Source organism: Mesoplodon bidens (assembly GCF_964165515.1).
Source record: "Mesoplodon bidens genome assembly, chromosome: 6".
In the NCBI taxonomy this organism is placed as follows: Eukaryota; Metazoa; Chordata; class Mammalia; order Artiodactyla; family Ziphiidae; genus Mesoplodon; species Mesoplodon bidens.
This window is the reverse complement of record NC_138162.1, coordinates 56,152,371-56,178,505: the sequence shown is the minus strand read 5'-3', so window position 1 is coordinate 56,178,505 and position 26,135 is coordinate 56,152,371. Positions and strand designations below refer to the sequence as shown.

Sequence of the window (26,135 nt, the reverse complement as noted above, 5' to 3'; positions counted from 1 at the left end):
AGCTGCCTACTTACCAGTGACCTGGTCAACCAGAATACGAGAAGTAATAATGCGTCCGTATTGTGAAAAAAGTTGTTCCAACTCCTTCTGTGTCATTGTTTTCGGAAGTCCACTGACGTACAAATTTGCATCTCTGATAGAAGCTGAACTTGGGCGAGCATAGGAAACCTGGAAAAGAGCAATGAAACGTATATGCACACTCAGTGACCTCCCTTTCAAAACCCAAAAACTGCCTCAAGTTAGTTAGCAGCTTTTGCATTAGAAGTACACAACAAGCACTGAAGTTCAAGCAAGTCCAGAGTGAACTGTTTCATTTCTGGAGAAATTCTCGACAAATGAGAAACGCCATTCCCTTGCATGGAGAGAAGACAGTATTTACCCCTAGCTTTGTAAGTGTTCAAAACAGACCAATAGTGCACATAGCACAGTACGACTCATGGTAGTAAGTTATCCTTGAGGGGGGAAATCCCCCTAAACTAGGGATTTAGGCTCAATCAGAAGACCAAGCTTAAAGATTCTAAATTCACCTGACACATCTGTGTGAACTTTTTTTGCGCTTCTCCCATCTCAGGGGTTGGGGGTGATGGTATAAAGTTTCTGAAGAATTTATTATAAGTACATCCTTTTGATTTATTCGAAAATAGCTATCGCCCTTAAACTGCAAGAAGTTGAAGTATGAATGAACTGTACCTGCCCTTATCCTTTGCCTACTGTCTTCTTGTCCACATATCTCTTTAATCTTGATTTTCAAAAGGTCTTAAGTCCGTCTATTGGTTTATTGACTTTACCTGCCATTTTAGGTACCCTTTCAAAAAGCTTCCCATCTTTGAGATATAGTGTCCAAACTTCTACCAGGATGGAAGAGACAACAAGTCCATGTGTATTTATCATCAACACTCTTTACATGAACTCCAGGAGGAAAGGAGCTGTATCTGTCTCTCTTATCACTGTATCTTAGCACATCACACATGCTAGAATATCTGCTGAGTTAAGCCAGGATAGTACCCCATTGATGCCGTAGGTCCACAACAGTTTGCAAGGCACACAGCATTCAAGGAGAGTTCATCAAGTCATCTAGATCTTGCCCAAACTGTGACCGATAGCTCTGTGCCTATAACCTATCTCTGCCAATTTTAAGTTAGCGCTGAGTCTCATGTGCTATTTTGACCTCATTTCCTTTAGTTTAACTGTAAGCTCTTCTGGACTGACTACTAGGACAGGAACTTCACAGTATACCCCATCTGCCAGACCATTCATAAAAATGGCCAATGAGTCTACTCCTGGGCTTGATTTGGTGGAGTACCATGATAGGATAACTTCTGCCTGTTCATTGTAGCCATTAGTATCCACCTTTAATCTGGCTCACTGCTTACTGCAGAACAAAATTAAAAAATACCTTTTCAATTTAAACAGTTTTTGATATTTGGTATGAAACACCAAATATTTTCTCCATGATTTCAATTATGTCCACAGTTCTCTGTTTATCACTATTTTTTCCTTTCCAGAAAAAAAAGACAGGTTTTATAAAGGTCTTGCTCTCTTTCACCCCAATCCCCATAGTGTTAACATTTAATACTCTTGCCCTTTATTCAACAAGTTTGCTCAATAACAAGTGAAACTACACCTGCTGTTCCAAAAGCTGTATTTGGAAGTCACATTAGCACTGTCTTATACTACAGACACAGGTAATTTGGAATAGTGGTGGAGAAAAGATAGATAACTATTCACATACTACTCCTTTTTTCTTTATGCCTAAATACTTAAGAACAATGAAGATTGGGGAACTTAAATATAAGTGAAAATTAAGAAATGAAAGAAATTTCCAAGTGCTCAAAATAATTCAAATGGAGTCTAATCTTGGGACTGCTAAAAACTGATAAAAACAAAGCAAATTAACTATATGTGCATTCAGTGACGTGAATACATGAACACCCAATTTCTTTTCTAAAATACAATCCTTCATTACCTGGTTAAGCTAAAAATCCCACCACTCAGACACCCTTAGAATCTAGGACTCTAAGGCTTTATTTCAGTGGCAGGGAGCTCTCACCAAGTCAGCTGTTAGTCTGCTCCAGATTGTGTGACTGAAGTGTTCCCCTTATAAAGAGCCACTCCCCATGGGCAACAGAATAGGCATCTACACATGCTCAGAGTTAGGAGGTTTACTTCCAATGACTGATGAAGCAAGCAGCCTCAACACAAGCTCAAACAAAGGTGACACCTCTCTAACCAATATGCCTGGGCTCAAAACCAGGTTTAATTCATTAAGGGCTCTTGAATTTGAACAAATTTTACCTTCTTTGGTTAATAGGAATAATAAAATAATCTCTAATCCACCTAAATTGCTATTAGCACAGAGCCTAAAGACCTAGGTGACTACACTATATTTACCTCTACATGCATCTGAGAATGTAGGTAAAGACCTCGACCATTACAGTTGAGAGTAACCTGAGTCCCTTACTGTGTTCCAGAATAATTTACTCACGCAGTGACATTCACTGCTTTGTGCATTTCAGAGGAGTGTGGGTGGAGTGTTTTAAAAGTTATCCTAAAATATATTTAGGAAAACGGGTTTATATTTAGTGCTTATGTAAAAGCCTTGAAAACATACTTGGGTCAGTTATGTTATCTGCATTTTTTTTTTTCTTTCAGTGTCTGGTCTTCAATTCACATTGCTTCTTTAATTCCCAACCTGTATTGACTATATTTTCTTATTTTCTGTATTCTCGATGCTCTGGCATTTGTGGCCTTGATCCTGGAGAGACTGCCCCTCCCAGGAATAGCTAAATCTAGAGATAGTAAATGACTCCCTGGTGAGGTACCTTTGATACACAAACCAGTCAATCCAGAGACCACACCCCTAACTCCTTTATCAAATCCTCACATCAAGCCAATATTCCTCCTGCTCTAAATCAGCTTGGGGCCAGGTACCTTACAATCAGAGACCAACCCTATAGACCAGAGCCCTCCAAAACTATTCAAACTACCCAACACTCAGTGTACCTGTCCTGCCTTGTCCTTAGCTTTCCACTAGGACCCAACAAAAGCTCTGAGCCATGCTCTGCCCTCTCCCCTCTGCCTCCTAGCCATCCCTGTTGCTTGCCCATGTGGCCCTGCATGGAACGTTGTGCCTCCTGTTTCTAGAGATCTGTTAAGTATAAACTTCTTCCTTCATAACAATCATTTATGTGTCTGTATGTAAGGTAAGACACCTGATTAAAACAAATCCCAGGTACATTTTTAGAACATAGCTACATTAAAAGGGCTCCAAGAACCAATAACAAACCTTCTCAAAATATTGTTTTTCAGTAACTTTGTCAAAGAACTGGTTCCTATCACCAGAGGCAGACTGGGTGATTGACTGTATAGAAGCTCATGGTGGTAACAATATTTCCATTTAACCTACACTTAGGGGCTTATGGGACTTCACCATTTGCAAAGCATTTTCAGATACAGTATTTTGTTTGTGCCTCACCACAACCCTGTGAGGGCACACATTAGTATTTTATAGCTGGGGAAACAGATATAGACAAGGTAAGTAAAATTCCTAAGGTTATACACAAGTGTTGAACTCTGGCTTAAAATTCTGATCTTCTGAACCCATGTCCTTGTCTCCTTGTGCGGTTTTCATGCCAGAATACCACATTACAGTAACTAGCTCGTCAGTGCACTTGTTCTGAGAGTTTGAAAAATTAAATTAATCTTGATTGTTTCTTAAACACACACACACACACAGTGAAACTGAGGAGGGAAGACAGTAGAATAGGATGGCACCAACAATTACGGTTAAGTCAAGTTATTTTATTTTCCCATTAATATTATTTTAAAGAAACTTTTCCCAAGAAACAATGAGTGGCCACTAATTGCAATTAACTGGAAAAACTACACATCATAATAAGAATTCTGAAATTAGTTTTATTACTTTCTAAGTTTTAGAATTCCATTAAATGAGCATCGTACCACCACTCCCCCTTGCCCACTTCCAGGAAATAAAGATGAAGGAAGGGCAACTTCTCTCCTCCCAGATCAATGTGCTATGTCTCCCCTCTATACGTTTATTGTTTCTTGGGATTAAAGCAGCCACCCCTCTCCTCTCTATCAAGGATATCACTGTCAGCAACATCCTCCCTTCCAGGAAACAGAAAGTATTTCTTCCTCTTCTTCTACCTCAACGGATTATAAACAGAAAACATACTTAGACCAAAGTAGGCAGAAGACTTGCAATGGGATATGGACTTGTATTTTACTCTGGAGATTCAAATCAGTTTCCAGACCAAATTTTCTATCTGGCAATTATCAGCAATTCTTGACTCTGATTTTTCTGTGGGTCTGGAGCTCAAACTGGTGCCTGGCTTTAATACTTACCTAGAGAACCACTCTTGGGCTACCTGAAACCTCAAAGTGTTAAGTCTATCTTTGTGGTTCTTCAAGACTAAAATAAAACCCCGTGGAGAAGACCCAAGACATGGTTTTGTTCTATGGCAACTTCTTTATCAGAAATACTTCAATAAAATTGAGTTATTTGTAGTGAGGTGGATGGACCCAGGGTTTGTCATACTGAGTGAAGTAAGTCAGAAAGAGAAAAACAAATACCGTTTGCTAACACATATATATGGAATCTAAAAAAAAATAAATGGTTCTAATGAACCTAGGGGCTGGACAGGAATAAAGATGCAGACGTAGAGAATAGGCTTGAGGACAGGGGGAGGGGGAAGGGTAATCTAGGACGAAGTGAGAGAGTGGCACTGACATATACACACTACCAAATGTAAAATAAGATAGCTAGCAGGAAGCAGCTACATAGCACAGGGAGATCAGCTAGATGCTTTGTGACCACCTAGAGGGGTGGGATAGGGAGGGTGGGAGGGAGACGCAAGAGGGAGGGGATATGGGAATATGTCTACATATAGCTGATTCACTTTGTTATACAGCAGAGACAAACAGATCATTGTAAAGCAATTATACCCCAATAAAGATGTTAAAAAAAAAAAAAAAGAAATACTTCGATACAATGAACCTCCAGCATATGTTCCAGTGGGGTCAAAATAGCTTCTTCTTTCACCAAGTGCGAGCTGTTCTCCAATCTACATTCACTGGATTAATAGATAGGTTTGGATTTTACATTTTCACTGCCATTTAAACAGGTAAATATTCAATGCCTGAGGAGCAAGGTTATGAAATATCAAAACTACTAAGTGAAGGATCTAATTTAAGAGGCAGCCAGAGAGTCTGCAATTTAAATATTTAAAGATGATACAGAAAGTACAACACTGAACACCAATCTACTCCAAAGATAGCAATTTAAAACTCAGGTTTATTCTGGAATTCCTTACAACCCTACAAGTGATATAATAAACAAAGACAAGCAGGGCTGAGATTACTTGAAGGGAAAAAGATGGGAGACAATCAGAAGTACCAGACAAATAAATGCTCTAGCCAATGGCTTCTCAAACTGTTCTTCACAAATGAGATCAGACTGGACAAAACGGAGATAAAAACAGAGTAATCAAAGTAATTAGGTCTTGAAAATGGAATAGTTTGAGACACAGTATGTTCCTTGCAATTAAAACCTCATTTCTTCATCAGCAACTAAAACTAATTATACATTAAACATTCAAGGACAAGTAACACATATACTAAGAATGGGCTATCAAAACACAAGTTAATCAAAATACACAGAACTAAAAGAAATGAAAATATCTTATGGAAAGAATTGGTACTTTATTACATGTACATAGTAAAGTTTAAAATCCCTGCATATCCCTTTATCAGCAGTCCATCTAAATGCTTTTGTCCAAAAATACAACTGCTCTCAATTCTCTCTGCTTCATCAATGATCAGTGACAGTGGACATTAATACCAACAGATTAAAGTGATAAGGACTATAAATGAACAAAGCAATCTCTTCTTTATTAAACTAAGGACATCTGAAAAATCTCCCACTGGCAAGATCACCATTGAACAACTTCTATCACTTGTCAATTACTGACCCAGGACTACAAACATTAAACCTGAAAATTAGATACTTGCCACTTCAGACTTTTTTTTTGAAAAGCTCCATTCAATCTCTTCAGCTGAAAGAAGTGGACAAGGTCATAGTTATGCCTATTTAAACTGAGAGTTAATTGCTGCTCATATCAAAAAACGGAGTCTTGATGGGACTGAGGAAAATGATACTATCGCTAAATAAAAATTAGCTCCAGCTCTGGCAGGCAGTAGCAAAGGTCTTGTGAAAGCATCAAGGCTTTACAGGCAGGGAGCTATATTGGACCCTCCAAGAGAGCTCAGAAACACACAGAAAGATGTGACCTCTAACCACAATTCAGGCCACAGACCTCAAAACCCACCAAAAGGAAGCAATGTCCTTTGATCTACTTCTAAACGCAAAACCCTATCAGGAACAGGTCTCAAACACACACCAAGACATACACATATCCGTCCAAGATTAGGTTTTGTACAGGACAAGCATGTTTCACAGAGGGTTGCAAATGAGTAAACTTGAGAGAACAAAGCATACAGAAATAAGTCCATAAGAAATTAAAGATTCCCTCTAGCAAAGGTGCTGGAGATAAAAGGAATAATCACACCTAACAAGAAGACTTAGTAAAGGTATTGTAGATTAGAGCAGTTGCCTTTAAGAGGTATTCCAAGAATACAGAATACTGCATCCATGGAAAACACACACAGAACCTCAAATTTTACTGAGACTGGGTTGGTTGAATGCTTTCAGTCTATATAAAGATTGTTTTGATTCAAACAAGAAGTTCAGAGATATCACAAAATACATTTGATTGGGTTATTCTCTGCTTAAAACCTCTCAGGGACTCCCTAATGCTTTAAGATTAATTTCAAGTTTCTTAGTCCATTATACTCAGGGTACTGACTAGCTTCTCTATATAAACACATACAACCTTCCGTAGTTCCCAGAGCTTCCTGCTCTCACTTCCCTGTGTTAGTGTAAGCTGCTCTTTCCAGTCATCTAAATTTTCATCACTTGAGACTCTGCATGGGCATCACCTAGTTTCTAAAGTCAACTCTCATCCATCCTCTCCACTCTAGTCTGAGCTGGGTACCCCTTACCTGTGCCCACACTGCATTATATGCCTTGTTCTCTTAAATACTGAGGAAACCAAGATGTACTCATCTGTTACTGTGTCTTGTGACTGGCTTAACTGCTTGAAATATGAAACCTTGTCTTTATCCTCTTTGTTCACCCTAGTACCTACCAAACATATATTGTAATGAGGATGATTTATCATCACACACTTATTGAGGAGACTTTATTTTTGAAATCTTGTCTAGAAAGTTAGGAGAGGCCACAATCTGCTAATATACCAAAAATCCTATGTGATGGTACTTTCTGAATATACTTGACTGTAGATTCCACTAAACATTAAAAAAAAAATGAAGTCTCATTTTGTAAACTGGGGATTCAAATCTCAAGAGGCAATGAAATCTTAAACACAGTTATATGCTGCAGGGGTGGGGGTATCGTAATTTTGGAGCAAAAATACAGATATCATTCAGTCCAAACTCTTTGTATTTAGAAAAAAGGGGAAACTTCATACTTGTCCAAAGACACAGAGCAAAAGAGTTGGGTGTAGAATACCAGAGTCTTGACTCTTTGTCAACGGGTTTTCCATTACACCACTGGCTGCAACATACAGTCTGAAATCATGCAAATTTCTAGAGAAATGATCAGACATTTATAAGGAGATACTAGACAAGATATGCAAGAAGGAAAGAACCTTAATTTTGCTAAATGTTTTCTTATACATAAGGAAATCTGAAATACATCAAATGAGTTTTTCCCTTAGGACAGTTACTGTATCTCTCCTACTAGTAGTGCCTGAGAATTATTCAGGAGAATTATTTATGAGATATTTGAGAAAAATCTAATAGGGGTGAGGGGAGTTGAAGAGAAAAAAATAAATCAAACTAAGAATCCTGAGACTGGGACTTCCCTGGCAGTCCAGTGGTTAAGAATCCGCACTTTCACAGCAGGGGGCGTGGATTCAATCCCTGGTCAGGGAACTAAGATCTCATGCAGTGCACTTCATGGCCACATCCTGAGGCTAACACGCTTTACCTTCTTTTTTAAAAGAATCACGTACCATTTAAGATAAAGGGAAAACAGCAACTGGATGTTTTACACCAGAGAGACTTTCCCAGTTTCACATCATTTCCAAGTTTTAGTGCAACATCATTAAATAAAATTCAAGGCAGGTGATTCTTATATCCAACTTAAAGATGAAGCTAAGAATAAGTAACGTCATAAGAATAAGTGATCATATATGACACTGTTAAAAACAATACTAAAACTAAAGAGCCACAGGAAAACAAAAGTATGCTGGTTGTGAAATCTGTATGACACAACTAATCATAAATGGAGGACTTGACAGATTAAATTTCCCTTTTCACACATCTTAAACACCCTCTGAAAAATTACCTTAAGCAGAGTTTATTAAATGTTACCCAAAACAGTTTCATCCATGTGCATCAATTAAATGAGGGTCCAAATAGGTTGTCATGACAGGCATCTTTATTTTTTATTAAACTATCATAGTTGGCAGGTATCTGTCCTTTTATTGTTGCTTCTGCTTTGGCTGTAGTACACAGTTGGTTCAGCAAGGACTCTCATGCTGGTAAAAGCAAACAGGAAGTCCATGGTAAAGATATTCTTGAAATGCAACTTGGAGAGCCCACAAATTCCTCAAGATCTTTGCACGCAAAGAATTTACCAAAAAATAAAACACAAGTAGAGCAATGGTAGTGGATATGACATCTGAATGCGGGTGCGTGGTTAAATCATATCCACTACTGCAGTGGTGGTGGATTAGTCATTCCAAGGTCTAAGCAGGAATCTGTCAGTTAAAATGTTCCGTATTCCATTTCCAATCCCATACCTTCACTTAGCTCATTAAAATTTTAGAAAGTGATTACAGTAAAGTGGCATGGAAAAAAAAATAGATGGGAGTTTCAGCTGTAACCACCAAAGAATCCATTCCTGCTTTGTCTATATTAAGTTGTTTTCAATAGTGGTTAAGAAAGCAGATTCCCTTACTTTTAATATCGAAAATGAGAAATGAGCCTGTTTCTTTGGCCACATAATCTTTAGAAACGTCAAGTAACATGAATAATGAATAGGCTGGAATTGAGGCAAACACGAGTTAGTTTAGTACTAGGTCAAAAAGCTTATGGCAAAAGAGAATGCACTATTACTGGTGAAATTTGGGCCACAAGAGATCATATTTTGAACTAGTGGCCTGAACCTGGTGCTTGTACTAGAACTCTCCAAAGTTACAAAGGAGTAAGATCATAGGGCATGGAGTCTCACAGAGCTAAGTTCAGGTCTTGGCTTTGACACTTACCAGTTATATAACTTGGGAATAATTTCCTTAGGTCCTTTGAAGCGTGTATTTCTTTATTTGTAATTTGATGTTAATGACAGTCCTTACCTCACAGTGACTTTACAATGATTAAACAGAATGATAAAACTAAGAGCATAGAGCTGGAGAACAATAATAATGTTTTCATCATAATATAATGATTTCACATACATAAAATCATGTAACAATACAGATGATGATAGCTCCTAGTATTTATTAAGTGCTTACCATGTGCCAGGTACTGTCCTGGGTATGTTACATTTATTAATTCAATTGATCCTCATAACCAGGGTATTAATTGGTTATTATTATCAGAGGCCCCAATTTATGGAAGAAAAAAACTCAAATATTACCAGTATCTCTGAGATTTGGCACAAGGAAGACGTATGTACTTTAACAGAAAAACGGTTCAAAGATTAAGTAAAGCTTCTTCCAAATCTATTGCAGTTATTATCAAAATTCTCATTACAATAAAGTTTGTAATTACAATATTACAAAACAAGTATTTTTTAAGAGAACAGCAGATGAGTAGGTTGGAAAGCCTGAAGCCTGGCTGAAACAAAGCATGATGGAAAGGCCATCTTAGAAACAAAGCATGATGGAAAGACCATCCTACTGTCATACAGAGGGTCAACATCCAACATCTTTTTTTTTTTTGGCTGCACCGTGATGCTTGTGGGATCTTAGTTCCCCGACCGGAGGGATCGAACCCAGGCCCTCGGCAGTGAAAGTGTGGAGTCCTAACCACTGGACTGCCGGGAAATTCTCATCCAGCATATTTAAATGCACTGATAAGAAAAGCCAACTTAATTTCTCCAAAGAAACTGCCACATATCAAATCCTCCTACTTCTTCACTGCCTCTCAGAGGTCTCTTAGAGCTTAATGTGAAATGCAGAATGAGAAACAGGATACTTTTTTGGTAGACAGTAGTAGACACAATAAATGGACTTCATGAAATACAGCCTAACATCAAGTTAGATTAGGGTTACGTGAATGTTTCTGAATATGGGATGGTTACAAGAGTCACCAAGAAACCAGGGCCTAATGACTCAATGTGAATTCACACTATGAAAAAACACTAAGACTCCTACACTAGCAGGGAGAATTGTAAATTTTTCATTTTAGACACTTTCACTAAATATACTATGAGGACGTTAGAGAGATTTAGAGAAGGGAAATTTCAGTACTTAGGACTCAATACCCAGATGTGCTTGGGCTTCTCCAACACTACCAGAGCAGCAGACTGCCTCAGAGCCTCCCTGCTGCCCCCAAGTAACTGGGAGCACTGCAATTCACTTACAACGCTTTTACAGTATTAGGCTTTAAGCTCCTAGAGGGTTGAAACTTATTCTTATACGTACAGTCATCCCTCAGTATCCAAAGAGCCCCTGTGGGTACCAAAATCCACAGATGCTCAAGGTCCTCATATAAAACAGCGTAGTACAACAAATAGAGTCAGCCCTCCATATCCGCAGATGTGAACCCGAGGGCTGACTATATGTGTGTATGTATGGATAGCCCCATCTACCAAGTAAGCACTCCAATACCTGCTGAGTAAATCTATTCCACGGCCTCCTGCAGGGGCTATTTCTGAAGTACCTCTCAGACAAGATGACTAGAAGGTGTGATGCTTGTCCAAACAATCTGGCTTTTTGTGCTTCATTGGAAACAATACAAGTTAAATTGGCTTATAGAAAAATAGCCGTACTCACCCAATTCTTAGAAAGCTATTCTGCAGTAAAAGCTCTTAAGGGTTCTTTCAAGATTCTGAAACTTGATCAGATGCAATCTCCAACAAAAACCATACTATCAGGATACCTGTCACAAATTTACCCCCCAAAATAAACTTAAAATATAATTTATGTAGTATTTGAGCATCTAGCGTGTCTAAGGCACTGTCAACAGATTAAACAGCTGAGTTAGAAAGTTAAACCTAAAGAAGGGACTACATGCTACATGTGATATAAGTAAACTGGAGCTGTTTAAGAATAAAAGCTAATTAGTTTTTTTTTTTTACTGGTTGGTAACATGTGGAAAAAGAAGAAGGTTCTCAACAGGCCAATTTTGGTAGGTTACACATTCTAGGACTTTCACATACTCCATCTAAGGTTTGAGAGAGAAAGAATATACAGGAGAGACACAGATGATAGACAACAACACAGGCTCATGTGCATTATGTAGAAAATCTCACGTAAAAAAATAACAGCTAAATCTTCATTTATTGTAGAAAAGAAAAAAAAGCTGGTAAGTCCCTTATACACACATCATTTGACCGTATCTTCACTGAATCCTAACACCTAACAGGAAGCCACAGTTTCACTTTTAATTTCACTTAAATTGTGAATTTTCCCATCTTTGCGTATATAGAGCAGGTCTCCCACTCTTTCTTGTGAACAATAAATAGAAACTTCCTCATTCAGAAATTACAGACAAAAACATAAGTTTTCTGTGAGGTGCTCTGAAGATGAAGATGCCTGCCCTCAGAGAGCAGACCACCGAATAGGAGAGAAAGGTAACGTGCAGCGAAAAATAAGTGCTTTGTTGGCCAAATAAAACTTGGTAAGTAATGATGGTGGTATAAGGCAGTATAGGCAGGGATGACCCAAGCAAGGCAGGAGGTAAGAATCAGACTTGCATCTTCAAGGGTAAAGAACCCAGATGTGACAGGATAAAAATTTCTATAGGACAATGACAACACTGGAATAGTAATGGTAGACCCTAAATGTCAAGGTGAAGCTTTTATAAGCAGGGGAGTAACAGGTTACAGAAATGTATATGTGTTTGTCATATACATATACAATACTGAGATAGTTTTTCCATCATAAGCTAGGTGAGGAGAATAGTCAAAAATCAGTGTGGCAATTTAAAAAAAAGTTAATTTGAATACCATCCACAATAAGTTTCCTTTTGTTCTATAACTAGAAGAAAAAAACTGCTTCACTGCAATGTTACCTCAGATATCCGAGTCTTCTTTGACCTACTTATACATACTGTAATGAAATTATAATGATTCTATCTCTGTGTGTACACTAAATACTCCACAGAGAAATTTCTTCTTGGTACCATCTGTAAATATCTTAAATGAGTCTCAAAGGTCACAGTGGATCTTTTCAAAACAAGGCAGATATGTCTATGAACAAATGAATTAATCTGCCCCACATTCATTCCTATAGTTCCTCTTATAAATTAGGTCTCCACTTAAAAAGGATAAATGTAAAATATGGGGCTAGGATGGATCAAATTTTTCTACCAATCATTTTTGTAGAAGGTTATTACTTGATACAACAAGCACACTTACAGTTTTTAGATGCAAGTGTCCTCCAAAAAAGTACATGTCACATAAAGGCCTCTGTGTCTTTGGATGAGACATTCCTTCATGTACAATATCTTTCTTCTTTCTCTCCCTGATAAATCCTATTTTGTAAAACCCTATCATCTCTGAAACCATTACAGAGGCCTCTCAACAGCTGGTGACATATCCTTTTCCATTGCACTCTGCATTCACTTACCATACATCCAAATAATGGTCACATAAAGCAAGTGCTGTCTCCCCTGCTACACAATGACATCAAGGACAAGACTACACCTTGTCACATTTTAGCACTGTTCCAACATTTTAGCAAAGCTGACTGGTACATACTAACCACTCAAAATGCCTCCAGAATTAATTAATTACTCACAGGTATTCCCTATCCAAGATTCTATAACCATGATTGTACAGTCTTACAACAATTTGCAATTAATTATTTTTTAATATTATGGTTGATATCTTTGCCTTTGGGGTGGGGGAGAAGGAGGGGAGAAAGCACATGTATAATGAACATAATAACTTTTAAAGCACATGATCTTCCCTACAAACTTGGGGACTGACCACTGGTCTTGTTATAGTTCCATATAATGTAATAAGGCTGTAATAGGATGAGACTCTTTTACTAAACCTTTAATGTATGTTAAAAAATTATTCCTCAAACTTCTGAAGGAAAATTTCTAACAATCTTCCTTTTTTAAACAAAGGATAAGATAGTTTATTTCAACAATCCCCCTTCAAACACCTGTTAGAAATATAAACAGTCTGCAACCCATACCTGTATTACAAGTATACTACAATAGCCAAGATTTATTGTTTTAGGGCTTGTTTTGACCCATTTGCCAGGGATCTGGTGTGTGTGTATATGCACTTATACTCTCAAAAAAAAAAAATTAGGAAACCAAAATCTCTTTCAAGGGTAGACTGTCTTTGGTAAATAAGCCTTGATCATCATAAGCTATACATCGATTAAAAAAAAAAAAAGAGGCAGTAACAGAAAACATTTTGGATTAGCTATGGCATTTCTTACCTCTCAAATAGGCCTAGATGGAGATTTGTGTAACAGATACATATGTGTGTGTGTGTGTGTGTATAACATACAATAAAAGGATAATAGAAATGTTATTAAAAGCCTTCCCCAGAGCCAAAGAAAGTTTTACCTACATATATTTTGTAGACCTGACCTAAGTTATACAACTATGAAAAATGTGTTCAATAGATAATTTAAAAGGAATAACCCCTGAAATATTACTGAATGTTTTATAACTTCAAACCTACCAAGGTATTTTTCTCTCAACATGATTAGACATTAGAGAATAATCATGGGGAAAGCTTTTTTTTTTTTTTTTTTTAATGTGGTACGCGGGCCTCTCACTGTCGTGGCCTCTCCCGTTGCGGAGCACAGGCTCCGGACGCGCAGGCTCAGTGGCCAAGGCTCACGGGACCAGCCGCTCCGCGGCATGCGGGATCCTCCTGGTCCGGGGCACAAACCCGTGTCCCCTGCATCGGCAGGCGGACTCTCAACCACTGCGCCACCAGGGAAGCCCCGGGGAAAGCTTTTTTAAATGAGCTGATTTGCGGGACTAATAGTCTCATTCAAAGACAATCTCTGATTCTCCAAATATCTATTAGACACCTGAGCTATATATTCCCCCAAACAGCTTTAACAGAAAGTAATTATTGTACTCCTAAAGCCTTTTGTATGACAGTTGTGAAGATTTTACAAGAGAGAGGGTTTTTAAGGAAAACACCAACAACCTTAACTGTACACAAAGAAGAGACTGTATCATTCATTGCCATTCATAGAACTCCTCCAGAAATGTAAAGAGGGGCAGCAAGGAGGAGATAACCACCTTTACCTTTGTTGCAAGACAAAGTGTTCCCCTGCTTCAGATGACCTCACTTTACCTTGAGAATCCAGTTCTACGGTATTTAATTACACTGTTGGGAGCACAGAATGGTCTGGCACCATGCCCTTTCCCTGGGTCTCACTGATTGATAGCATCAATAACATTCACTAGCTGTAATTAAACCGCCAAATAGTATCCCCTTTGACACTTGGCAGATCAATGTTCTTTAATACTCAAAGAACAAAGTACAAAGGTGAAAGAGGTGTTTTTAGCCCTCACCTTCACAGTTCATTTGACTTTGTGCTTCAGAGTAGTTTGCAGACAATGCATATTTCACAATTCCCCCAAGAACACTGGTTAATGAAGAAGAACACTAAGGAAAATCCTGCAAGTTGGTGACAAGTACTTATTAACCCATTTTTGCAAATCTGAGCAGAACAGAGACATACTAAGCCTTTGGGCAACAGTATGCACACACTGCTTTCCCACAGCTTTGGGACAAAATACAGTTTATAGGTCAAAAGGTTTATAAATTAAGATAGCATACAGTAAATTTTTTTTCTTTAAATATTTTCAAGATGCTATGTGGAAGAGTCCTTTATGATAAGAGCAAATTCCCATTTATTCAGACCCTGACTAGAAAGTTCAAATATCCAGATACTAGGGAGGGTGGGTCAGGAGTATTGCTAGGAGTTTATAAAAACGAGACAAACTTTTATTGTATTGTAAAAGCAACCTCCATAATCTAAGGATTCACAACCATCTTAGATCATAAAATTCAAGTCCTAAACTCTATACTATGAAATACCCATTGTAAATGAATGAGCCCCAGAAGAACCATGCGGCAAATTCCCCACTCTCAGAATCAAACATTAAATGATGTTTATGTACTTGTAATGCTAGAAGTATTTAATGACATTCAAATGCTCTGAAAATGAGCATGCGCATCTGTGTGTATGAGAGACAGAGAGAATGAATGTGTGTGAGAGAAAGGGTAAGTATGGCATTATATTCATTAAAATTACACCTGTTAATCACAAGCATTCCAGATAGCTTATGAGAGGACCCACAAATGAAAATCTTACTTACATATATCAATAGATTTGTTTTGAAACAAGCACCAGAGACCTATCCAAGTGTAAACTATTAAGGTCCACTAAACAATGGTTCTCAGGTCAGGCCACCACCGGCCAAGAATCACCTGTGGTGCTTGTTAAACTACAATTTCCTTGGTCTCACTCTGTAGATAATCATATTCAGTTAAGTCTTGACTGGGGTCCAGAAATCTGCATTTTATCAACCAGACCACTCCAGTGATTCTGATGAACATTAAAGTTTTAGCAGTCTCTTATGTTGAGGGATTTTAAATAGGTAAAATTCTCAAACTCTGGGGTGTGTTTGGTTTCCTGGAGAGCTCATAAAAATTACAGATGTCAAGCCCTTCTCTTCACCATCCACCAGTGTTGGTTTCTGAATAAGACAAACTCCCAGGTAGCTTGAATGTATATGTGACTATAAATCACCAACAAATACAAAAATGCAAAAGTAAAACAAAGCCCATAAAACCCATCCAAAGGTATTTCTAAGAACCGGACCTGCTGCAAGTGGCTCAGCTGGGTTGGGGAGACCATCAGTATAGCCATTCTCTGCAAAAGGCTGCTGTGCTTGATTCTATGAGGTCAGAGCCTCTCTCAATGACTCTGGAATCTTTCTAGGAAGGTGAACAGGGTCGTTTGGGTAAAGCAAGCAGAAGTGGTCAAATTTCTGAAGAGTCATTTAACAAAATTTGTGGAAACTAAAGCATTTTCTGAATTATAAGTTTCCAGGGCCAGGCAGGCACTCTGCTTGCCCTTCCTTCGGCTCACCTGTGGGTCATTTCAAGACTCATTAGCAAGCCCAGAACCTATGCAGGAAGGATTAAACTTCTCATTCCCCCGGGAGGAGGTAACCTGGTACTAATGACCCAAAAGAAAGCCTATTAGCATGATTTATTTTTTTCAAAATCTACTTCTCTATAACACAAGGTAACTAGAGCCATTTTTAAAATATCCAACAAAACTGAACCAAAGAATTAAACATTGTGACTACTTTCTTCAGAGTAAAAGTAGCTTTTTAATTCCTCCCCAACTAGACTTCTAAAATACCACTGTAACATAGAAAATGCAGACTGAAAAACAATGGAATATTCTTGATATTCTGTCTCTGAAAACAACAGGTCAACACAAGTATTTTCTACCTCTAGATGTCAAGCCAAACGTTTCACTGGAACTATGTAACTTGGGACCATCTCTACCATTTTATAAATGAGCGAATTAGGCCAACAGAGCAAGAGCAGAACACGAACCCAGGACTTGTGACTCCACGTCCTAATGCAGCATTCAGAGGAGTTCTTCAAAGGTGGGGTGGGAGGGACAGGGGTAAGTAACCGATTTCCTGTATTGTTTTCAAAATATAGCCGCCTCTCTTGCTTGCTCATAAACAGCATGCCAAGAAACTTCCCGAAGCAAAAGCTCCACCAGGAATTGTGATGTAGTACTTACAGCTGAGAACTGATGCTAAAGGCAATTATAGGAAAACCTGGCAGAGGTGGGAATGAAAGAAAATGGACTACACATACTTTTGTAAAGAGCCCACACAAATTTAAAGAGAGACAAATGCACTTTTCTGTGATTTTTAAATTAGCATCTAGGACTCAAAGGAACCTACCAGAAAAACATTCTTGAAGAATGAGTGGTTTCCTATAAAACAGAGATTCAAAAAGTTACTATAATGTTTCTTTTACTGTCCAATTACCATTGAAATACTTAAATCGATGTTAACTCACCTATCTTCTAAATAGGACCTCCAGATACCAGTTTTCTTCTCAAACCAGAGGTTTGGCTGTCTCACGTGCTCAGCCTGGAAGAGTTTTTCTACCACCAAGCACAGCTCCACTCCCTCGCACCTAACAGAGGCATGGTTCAGAAAATCCCAGGACGCTAAAAGCCCCAAATCAAGGTCCTCAAGAGAATATTCAGTTTGTTTATAGTGTATGGACACTTGAACATCAATAATGTGAAACAGAAAGAAAACCATAAAAGGTGCCGGCATCAGCCAATGTGGCCTATTTCTGGTCCTAGCAGTACTATTATTAGCTATATCGTTTTTTAACAAGTCCCTTAACCTGAGCTTCCTTTCACTGGCCAAAGGGAGTATTTGGCTACAAGAGACTATTGTTTTGGCATGAATCCAGACAAGCAAAAGGATAAAAGTCCTATGAAAATACTACACAAAGCAGATACAACAAGGAATTAAGAGACTTTTTCAGAAGGTAGCACACGTATCTTAACCTCTCCAGCTAGCTCTGGAAGAACAGACTGAAGCCACCAAACTGACCCAGTACTACCTCTCCTGAGTTATATGTGAACAACAAGTCCTACCCTACCCTTAAAGAACACTAGAAAAGTTAAGCAGACAAGTGCTAACAGTGCCTTGCAGAAACGCCTTTGCTGATGTACGTTTATGAAACAGGCAGGCAATGTAGGGCCATGCTTGGGTAATAAAGTGATCTTTAAAATCCCTCCTAAGGAAGATGGGTTAGTTCAGCTGCTAAGACTCTCCCACCACCACCCTCCATGGCTCACAAGCAGGGATGGACAGGAAGTAAGCTAGGACACTGCCCCCAGGAACCCTCCTCCTCACCCTTCCCTCTGTACAGTCTCAGCCTCTGCTCCAACAACTGTGGAAAAGTATCTGCAGAAAAGCTGTTCAGAGAATGCCAAGTTATTGCCCTCTGGGAACTTTCAAATGTCTAATTCCCAATATGGACAAAGCTTGTAAGGAGCAGAAGTAACACAACAGGCCTGAAGTCAGAACAAACAAATTCTGAACCCTGCTAGGTCCCTGAGATAAGTAAAAATCTCTGGGGCTTTTTATGTTTTAAAAAATCAAAGCTGAAAATAAATCATTCCACAAAACACATGATGTGCATTACACAAATAACACATTACTCAAAAAAACCTGTTATTCCTCATTTCATATAAGGACTATGTAAACTGGACTCAATATAGATACAAGAATTTTATTTAAATGCACTGAAGAGTTTCTGATAATCAGATATGGCAATACACTTAAAATTTGGCACATGGCTCTAGTAAGTTCCAGACCATGGGTTAAAAATGAAGTTAGAAAAACATGCACTCAGTCTGTATTTTTTAAAAGGCAAAGAAATCATTTACTCAAAGTTTCCATTTTTGCCTCCACATTTTCAACTTTTTTGTCTCTCCACAGAGATCTGACCAGCAAAATAACAATTTAGGATAACGTCTCAAAAGTTGCCAGTTAATCTAAGGCCTGTCCTTCAGATTATTACTTTCAAAATTTCCAAATCTGGTCAAGGTAAAAGGTGAATGATGATCTGTACTCAAGTGTTGAACTGATGGGTACTTTATAGAAGATGCTTTATAAATTTGTGAAGCCCACACTTCTACGAGCATCTACGCTTTGTACATTCAAGGGAAATATCAACTACATAAGCCACAAGAACACTAGGGTGGCTTGAGATGCTCAGAGAAATGTGGAGTTAAATGCAAAGCAGATCTTCCCCTCCTAATAAACACTCAAGTCCAATTCCATCACTACTCTGCTCAAAACTCTTTGGTGGTTCTCCCTCACATACAGTATAAAACCACACGTACCATACCTTTTCGGATCCCTAACTGCTCTCAGGGTCATTTCTGCATCACTCCCCCACCCAGCTTTCTCCTCTAGCTAATCTATGTGATTTCCCTAACACCCGCTTTCAAACTTCCGACAGAAGAATGAACTCTCAGCTTTCTTACTATTATAAAACCCACACCCCAGAATGGTGCTGCAGATATTTTAAACAGAGCACCCACCAAGAGGCAAGCCTGTAGCCAAGCTTCACTCTCCCACTCCTGCTTCCATGCTCTTTCTTCCCTACAGTGGGGAGCGGATTTATGCAGTATCTACAAGATATTTCCTCATGTTCAGAACATTTATAAATGAACAACTTAAATGATGAATAAAAACCAACCCCATCCCAGATAATCCTGAACCAAAAAGAAGGTTGAGCCAGAAAAGTGTTTGCAGTATGAATTTTACCATGGCTGCTACACATTCAACAGTGGTAAAGGGAAACAGTTAAAATTGTTACCTCCTCAGGACAGGGTGCTGCATTTCATTCTAAATGCATTCTCAACTAAACCATTCTATATAATAACCATGAGTTCATTAAAAACAGTTACACCTTTTCTTAATATGCAATTTGGCAGACTATGGAAAGTTAAGAGAGTCAGGTAATAAACATACTCAGTAATAAGGTAATTCATTAATTTTAAAGATTTTACAGATATAGATAAAAACTTAAATGGTTAAAAGATAAGTCCAAGATTACGGAGCCAGTTAAATCACTTAAGCAATGCCAGGGAGGGTAAGATTTCAGAAATGTAGTTCTATATTCCTCCTAGATTAAGGATATAGTTCATGCTAAACAGCAAAAGAGTCTGCAAACATGACATTTACTAACTGAGAAAAGGATAAGCTAGTTAGGAAATGGTATAAATTTAACAAAAAATTAAAAGCAATATAGTAGCTTAGAACAAAGGTTTATTAAGCTTTACTTAATTGCTCTCTAATAAACTGAACACTTTAAGGAATAGATATTACTATTTGTAATTAATATTCCAATTTTTTATAACCGTTTTTCCATACAGACTGAAATGGCAATTTAATTAATTTAATATGAGAAATTCCAAATTAATGTACGTCAATTAATAATTTTTAAGCCAAGGTAAGATTTAATCTGACTTACATCTGAATGATTAAGAAAAATCGATTTAATCAAAACCAAATTTAGGCAGTTTTTCTATGCTGGTAGCATTTCTAGACGGGGTTTCTTCTGTTGCAAGACAGAAGACATGGATTTCTAGGGGTAGTACCTAGCAATAATGCTGAAAAGTGCTCTATTCCTTGAGATAATAGCTCCTACTACTTTCAGATGAAGCAAGCCCACTTTGTGGAATAAAGCTTCCTAGGCCCGTTATAGAAGGGGGAGGAGTTGGAAGAGATGCTGGGAGTCAAGATATCCATTTTACTATGTATGTGATATTCTCTTATTCACAGTACTTGATGTGGGGGGAAAGTCTAAGTATTTTCAGAAATGAATGCTTTTACTCTGCTAATTATGAATTTAAGACTGATGCCATTAACCTAGGCAAAAAAAAAAAATACATTTTCCTTTAGGAGTGGAAAGAATTGTGCCTATACTCCCTTTTTACTACCCGCCCTAATATCAAAAGTTAAAAACATCTTGTAATATCCACTTTATTTACCAGCTGATTATTAGGGACAATGCGGGTAGGCTTAACCCATCATGACTGTCTCCTGTGCAGTTCAAGGATGGTGTGATGTCACCAGCAATGTAAGCTGCTGGGACATTAACCCAACCAGGAAAAAAAAGTGATCCTTTAGAGAATCGTCATCTTGAACCTTTAACCTATGAATGCTGCTATTCATAATAAATAAACCTCTCTCTAACATAAGGTGAACATATTAAGTTTTTCTAATTTCTAAGCCACACCTTTTAAAAAGTGAAAACTGCATGAACTGCTTTTTACTCCGAATACTAAACTAGCATTCAGCATGCTCAAAAAAAAAGCATGGTTAATATTCCAGTTAAGTGAATTATCCAGAAAAAGATTATCAAGGTAAAAGATGAAGACAAACAAAACTTTGCATGCAAAAATACCAAGTGTTTAGAGAAACCATCTATTCAAAAAAACATACATTTTGGTAGGTCCTAAGTGCTAGGTCTTAGACTCACTGTCACAAATTACCTAGGAAGCATATTAAAAACAGATTCCTGCATCTCACCTCTGAACACTGACTGAGTAGGTCTGAAGTGGGTCCCAGAGCCTATACTTCTAAGTCACTCTCCTTGTGATTTTGATGCAACCAAGTTTGGGAATAACTGCTTTAGGATTTCACAGTGCCTGAGGGACTTTGCTTTACTCACTGCAGAAATACTGAATATTTGTCATTTATTCAACATACCATCCATCTATTGCACAAAACCCTACTGGGCTAATGCTACTAGGAAGCCCCAGGAGAAACTGCTAAATAAACCACCTTTCACAGCACCTGATTCACTGTTTTAATATTCCAATCTATAAAATGCAATAAATGCTAGGTGGCCTGGAAGACATAAGAGAAACCTGAACTCAAGGGTGCACAAACACTTGTACACTTGTACATAATGTATACATGAATTAATCTACTGCAGCTTTCTAACGGAAAGCATGGTGTCACGGCAAGAGTTTTAGTGTAGATATCAAAAGACAAGGATTTGAGTCACAGCTCTGTCTTCAACTGCCTGGTCTAAGCTAAACTCTATGACCACTACCTAGGTCTCAACTCTTTTACTGGGGGCAGAGGTTAGTGCTTACGTCTAAATCATATATGGGTCCCTTAGACCCCAAAACTTCTGTGATTCCTCATGGGTAAAGAGAACATATTTCAAAGAAGGGGGGAACCCAACACGAGTTAGAACAACCCAGGAAGGCAGCAGCTGAAGAAAGAACTTCAGACAGGCTCTAAAAGATGAGATGGTTGTTGTTAAACTGAGTGAGAGGGACTTCCCTGGTGGTGCAGTGGTTAAGAATCCACCTACCAATGCAGGGGACATGGGTTTGAGCCCTGGTCTGGGAAGATTCCACATGCCGCAGAACAACTAAGCCTGTGCGCCACAACTACTGAGCCTGCACTCTAGAGCCTACGAGCCACAACCACTGAGCCCATGCACCACAACTACTGAAGCTTACGTGCCTAGAGCCTGTGCTCCGCAACAAGAGAAGCCACTGCAATGAGAAGCCCGCCAGCAACAAAGAGTAGCCCCCACTCACCGCAACTTGCGAACGCCTGTGCACAGCAATGAAGACCCAATGCAGCCAAAAATAAATAAATAAATTTATTTATTTATTTTAAAAAATAAATAAAAAATAAACTGAGTGAGAAAGAGTATGCCAGGAAGTGGGAGCTGTACGAGCATATAAGCAGAGGCTGGGAATAAGATCTGCTTGCAAGAGAAAAGCCAGTCTGACTACCATAGAGAACAGTAATAACACTGGGTCACTCCAAAGTTAAGCCAAATCATATGGTAAAACAGTAGGGGAATATGAGAGAATTTTGAGTGAGAAGCAATATGAGGAAAGTGGTGTTTTTTGATGGCCCCCACCAGGACCGACTGGAGAAAGGAAAAAGAGACTAATTTACAGAATAGGGACCGGAAAGGCTTAAATACAACTTCCAAAGGGTACTTAGAGCAGTGAACACTAGGAAAAACCTGGCTCAGATGTTGTATAAGAACACAAGACACATCTAACTGAAAATAAGGGGGAAAAAAACACACACATTGAAAGAACAAATAGACAAAAATGGTGCTATGTAGTTTTGGAAAATGGTCTGCTTTGCCTCAGAGAAATGTGGGCCAAACTGAGGACACCAGCTGTTATCTGGTATCTTTGCAGGAACTGAATGGGGGTGGGGAAAGAAGTAGCCTGCTGCTTACCCACCACCTCCACCCCCATCTCAGAAAATCCAAAGAAAAGTAGCAGATGCCACATGTGGTGTAAAAGCCACAAGGCATTACTGTCCTTTCTTCCACGTATTCTGCCTGAGCAGCTGGGCCCTGAAGAGAAGGCCGGGTGATGGACAGTGAGGAAGCAGCTGTCACCAATGGTCTCTTGGCAGGCCATGGGTATTTCTTCTATGGAGACCTGTTTCCCCTGCATTTCTACCTTCTCTGGACCTTACTGCAAAAGAACTGATTTAGAGCAAAAGAACTGACTCAGTAGAATGAAATGAGGGTGGTACTTCTGGAATGGAGAAAAGGGTATGTCAATACAACCATCTATTCCATTTTCTTCTTAACCACAACTCAGGACCTCAAAACTACGCTAAATTAGCAGCAATCCTGAAGTCAATTTAAGTTGGGAGCCTCACAAAAATCTGCAGTAGGATACAGCATTCACAAAACAATCTGAAGGTAACTGGACATTGGATGTCTTCTTTTTAAGAACACTTGATCATTACACTTAACAGTACTATTAAAAGGTTAATCTCTGTGACACAAACAGAGAGCATGCAGAGAAGTGTGGACAATTAGAAAAAATTGTCCAGATTGAAAAACCAAGGTCAAAATAAACAAGTGTTTGCAATCTTAGAACGTATTAGAAATCTAATAATCAGACGTTTTGTACGTAGGACATTTTCTTGACCAAGAAACATGTAGAATCTCGGACATCTTACATCCAAGTATATTTGGGGGCCACTGCATACAGTTTCCTTTAGATGAGACAGTGGTGGGAGGCATTTTTTCTCTGGGCCAAAAAATATAAAGAACAAGATGTCAAAACTACCCAGGGCTAGTGAATTACCTTAACTGACAACTCTGAGAGAAGCAACTTTTAAGCACAAAGATGACACTGCATTTCCAGATACCTGAGAAAGTGAGCAGAAATCTTCTAGACACGTCTCTAAGCAAGATGGATACCACAGTCAGCTGTGACTAACTTCCCCTTACCACTCCAGACGATGGTCTGAGCTGAGTTCTTAAATCAAGGGTGGAAAATAGGTTCCAACTTGAGTCAATTGACAGAGGTTGTCTGGAACACTATTTTGAAAAAATCCTTGGGAGCCTCATCCAGACGCAGTGAGAAAGTCTGCCATGATTGGCAATGTCTGCACTGGGCAGGAGAGGGAAAATTGATGGCACATGTACTAAGCATCTGCCAGAGGCAACGTCCCTTTCATATTCTAAAGGAAAAGAAATCTACACAGCAAACTGGATTAACTTCTTATCCAGAGAGAATTTACATCAGAATTTCAAAAATTCAAAAAAGGAGGAAAAACATCCATAAAATTATTTACCATTTGTCTTGAAAAGAAAACTGTAACAGAAAAAATAACCTTTGTAGCATGTACACTCTCCTAGTCAGTCTCCTCAAAGTAAACTGAACCTGCCAGAACAGAGTCAATCTACAGCTCAAGGACATGTTTTTCTATGACCCAAGAACTAAGAATGATTTTTACATTTTTTAATGATTGGGACAAAATTAAAAGACTATTTTGTGACACATGAAGATTACATGAAATTCAAGTTTCAGTGCTCATAAATATAGTTTTATAGGATCACAGCCACATCTACTCGTTCATGTGGAGGCTGTATCTTCTTTCAAGCTATGAGGGCAAAATTGAGAAGTTGTGACAGAGACTGCAGGGCCGGCAAAGTTTAACATATTTACTACCTGGCCCTTCACAGAACAAGAATGCCAACCCCTGTGCTAGAAGAAAAGGTATAAGGTTTCTTCAAGTTATAGGCAAGTAATTCTCTATCAAAGAAGGAAATTTAATTCAGTAAGTTTCATAAAGTATTTATCTGAGAAAGTTACTGCTCTGACCCTTTGTTAACACATAAGTAATTACATGTAGTACTCATGAATAAAGTTTCCCTCATCATGCAACAAACCAAAAAAGTCTGCTATGCCTCCCAGAGAAGTGTCCATATGGGCACAAAATGAATAAAGGAAAGAACTACAAGTAGACCTTAATTCTTTTAACCTCTGTTCTGCAAGTAGATATTAAAAAAAAAAACATAAACTTACTTTTATTGTTTTGGTTTGAAGTCTCAATCCATTCAGGGTGTTGATAGCTTTCTCTGCATCCTTAGGGTCAATGTAGTTCACAAAGCCATATCCCAAGCTCTGCCCTAATGAAAGGGAAAGGAAAAAAAGCATACGTTAGCTCTACACCACTGATGACAGACATCCACTTTCATTCTGGCATATGGTATTGTCATTAACGCCAGCACATTCTCTCAATAGAAAAAAAGTCTACATTAATTCTTCTAGAAATATACATGTGGCCTTTTTTCATCTCCTGTCTATTACAGTTGCAAGTTTAAACATCAGTTAGAACTCAGCAAGCTGTGCTGTTTAAAAAACACACATATCCAAAGTGTTCCATCATACATGCCCTGCCTGAGCCAGAGCGCCCAGCAGCAAGGCAACATTGAGCTTCGGAAACTGTGGGTGCAAGTCTCCGCTGAGCTGCTGTGTGGGCTTCATGGGCACGACTTTTTCAGCTTCTGTTTCCTTACCCATAAAATTGGAAAGCGAAAAGCATCAACCAAGAATCTGTGAGTGTTCTGTACACATTACCCTGACAAATTTACAGCCTTTACCAAGTACAATTATTTCAGATTCTAAAACGGTGGAGAATCGTGAGTATGTGTGTGTGTACATGTAATATATGTGTGTATATGCATAAATACATTAATTTTAGAGGAGCTTATTCAAATAAACTGAATCCAATTTTCTAAAAGGGGTCTGAAGACCTAGCTAAGGAATACAGGGAAATATGAACACAAAGATTTACACTTGAGGACATCCAAGCCCATGAGAACATGTGGAAAAGAAAGAAAAGCATAAACAGAGATAAAAAACAGAATAATTTTGGAGTAAGAGTTGCTTCCAAATGAGTCTGTTGTTGCTTTTATCCATCATCTGAGCCCTCTCGCCCCTGGCTCACTG

At 38.5% G+C, this 26,135-nt stretch overlaps 1 protein-coding gene across 6 annotated transcripts in view; it reads right to left on the bottom strand.

Annotated features, from left to right (window-relative positions):
* Positions 1-26,135, bottom strand: part of ELAVL2 (ELAV like RNA binding protein 2) — a gene marked incomplete at both ends in the record, with an annotated part of 72,194 nt that overhangs the window by 11,738 nt on the left and 34,321 nt on the right. For all 6 annotated transcript variants that reach the window (XM_081237525.1, XM_081237526.1, XM_081237529.1 and 3 more), the window contains 2 exons: positions 15-168; positions 25,209-25,312. In XM_081237525.1, the coding sequence (XP_081093651.1) occupies positions 15-168; positions 25,209-25,312 (258 nt within the window). The remainder of the gene's footprint in view (positions 1-14; positions 169-25,208; positions 25,313-26,135) is intronic.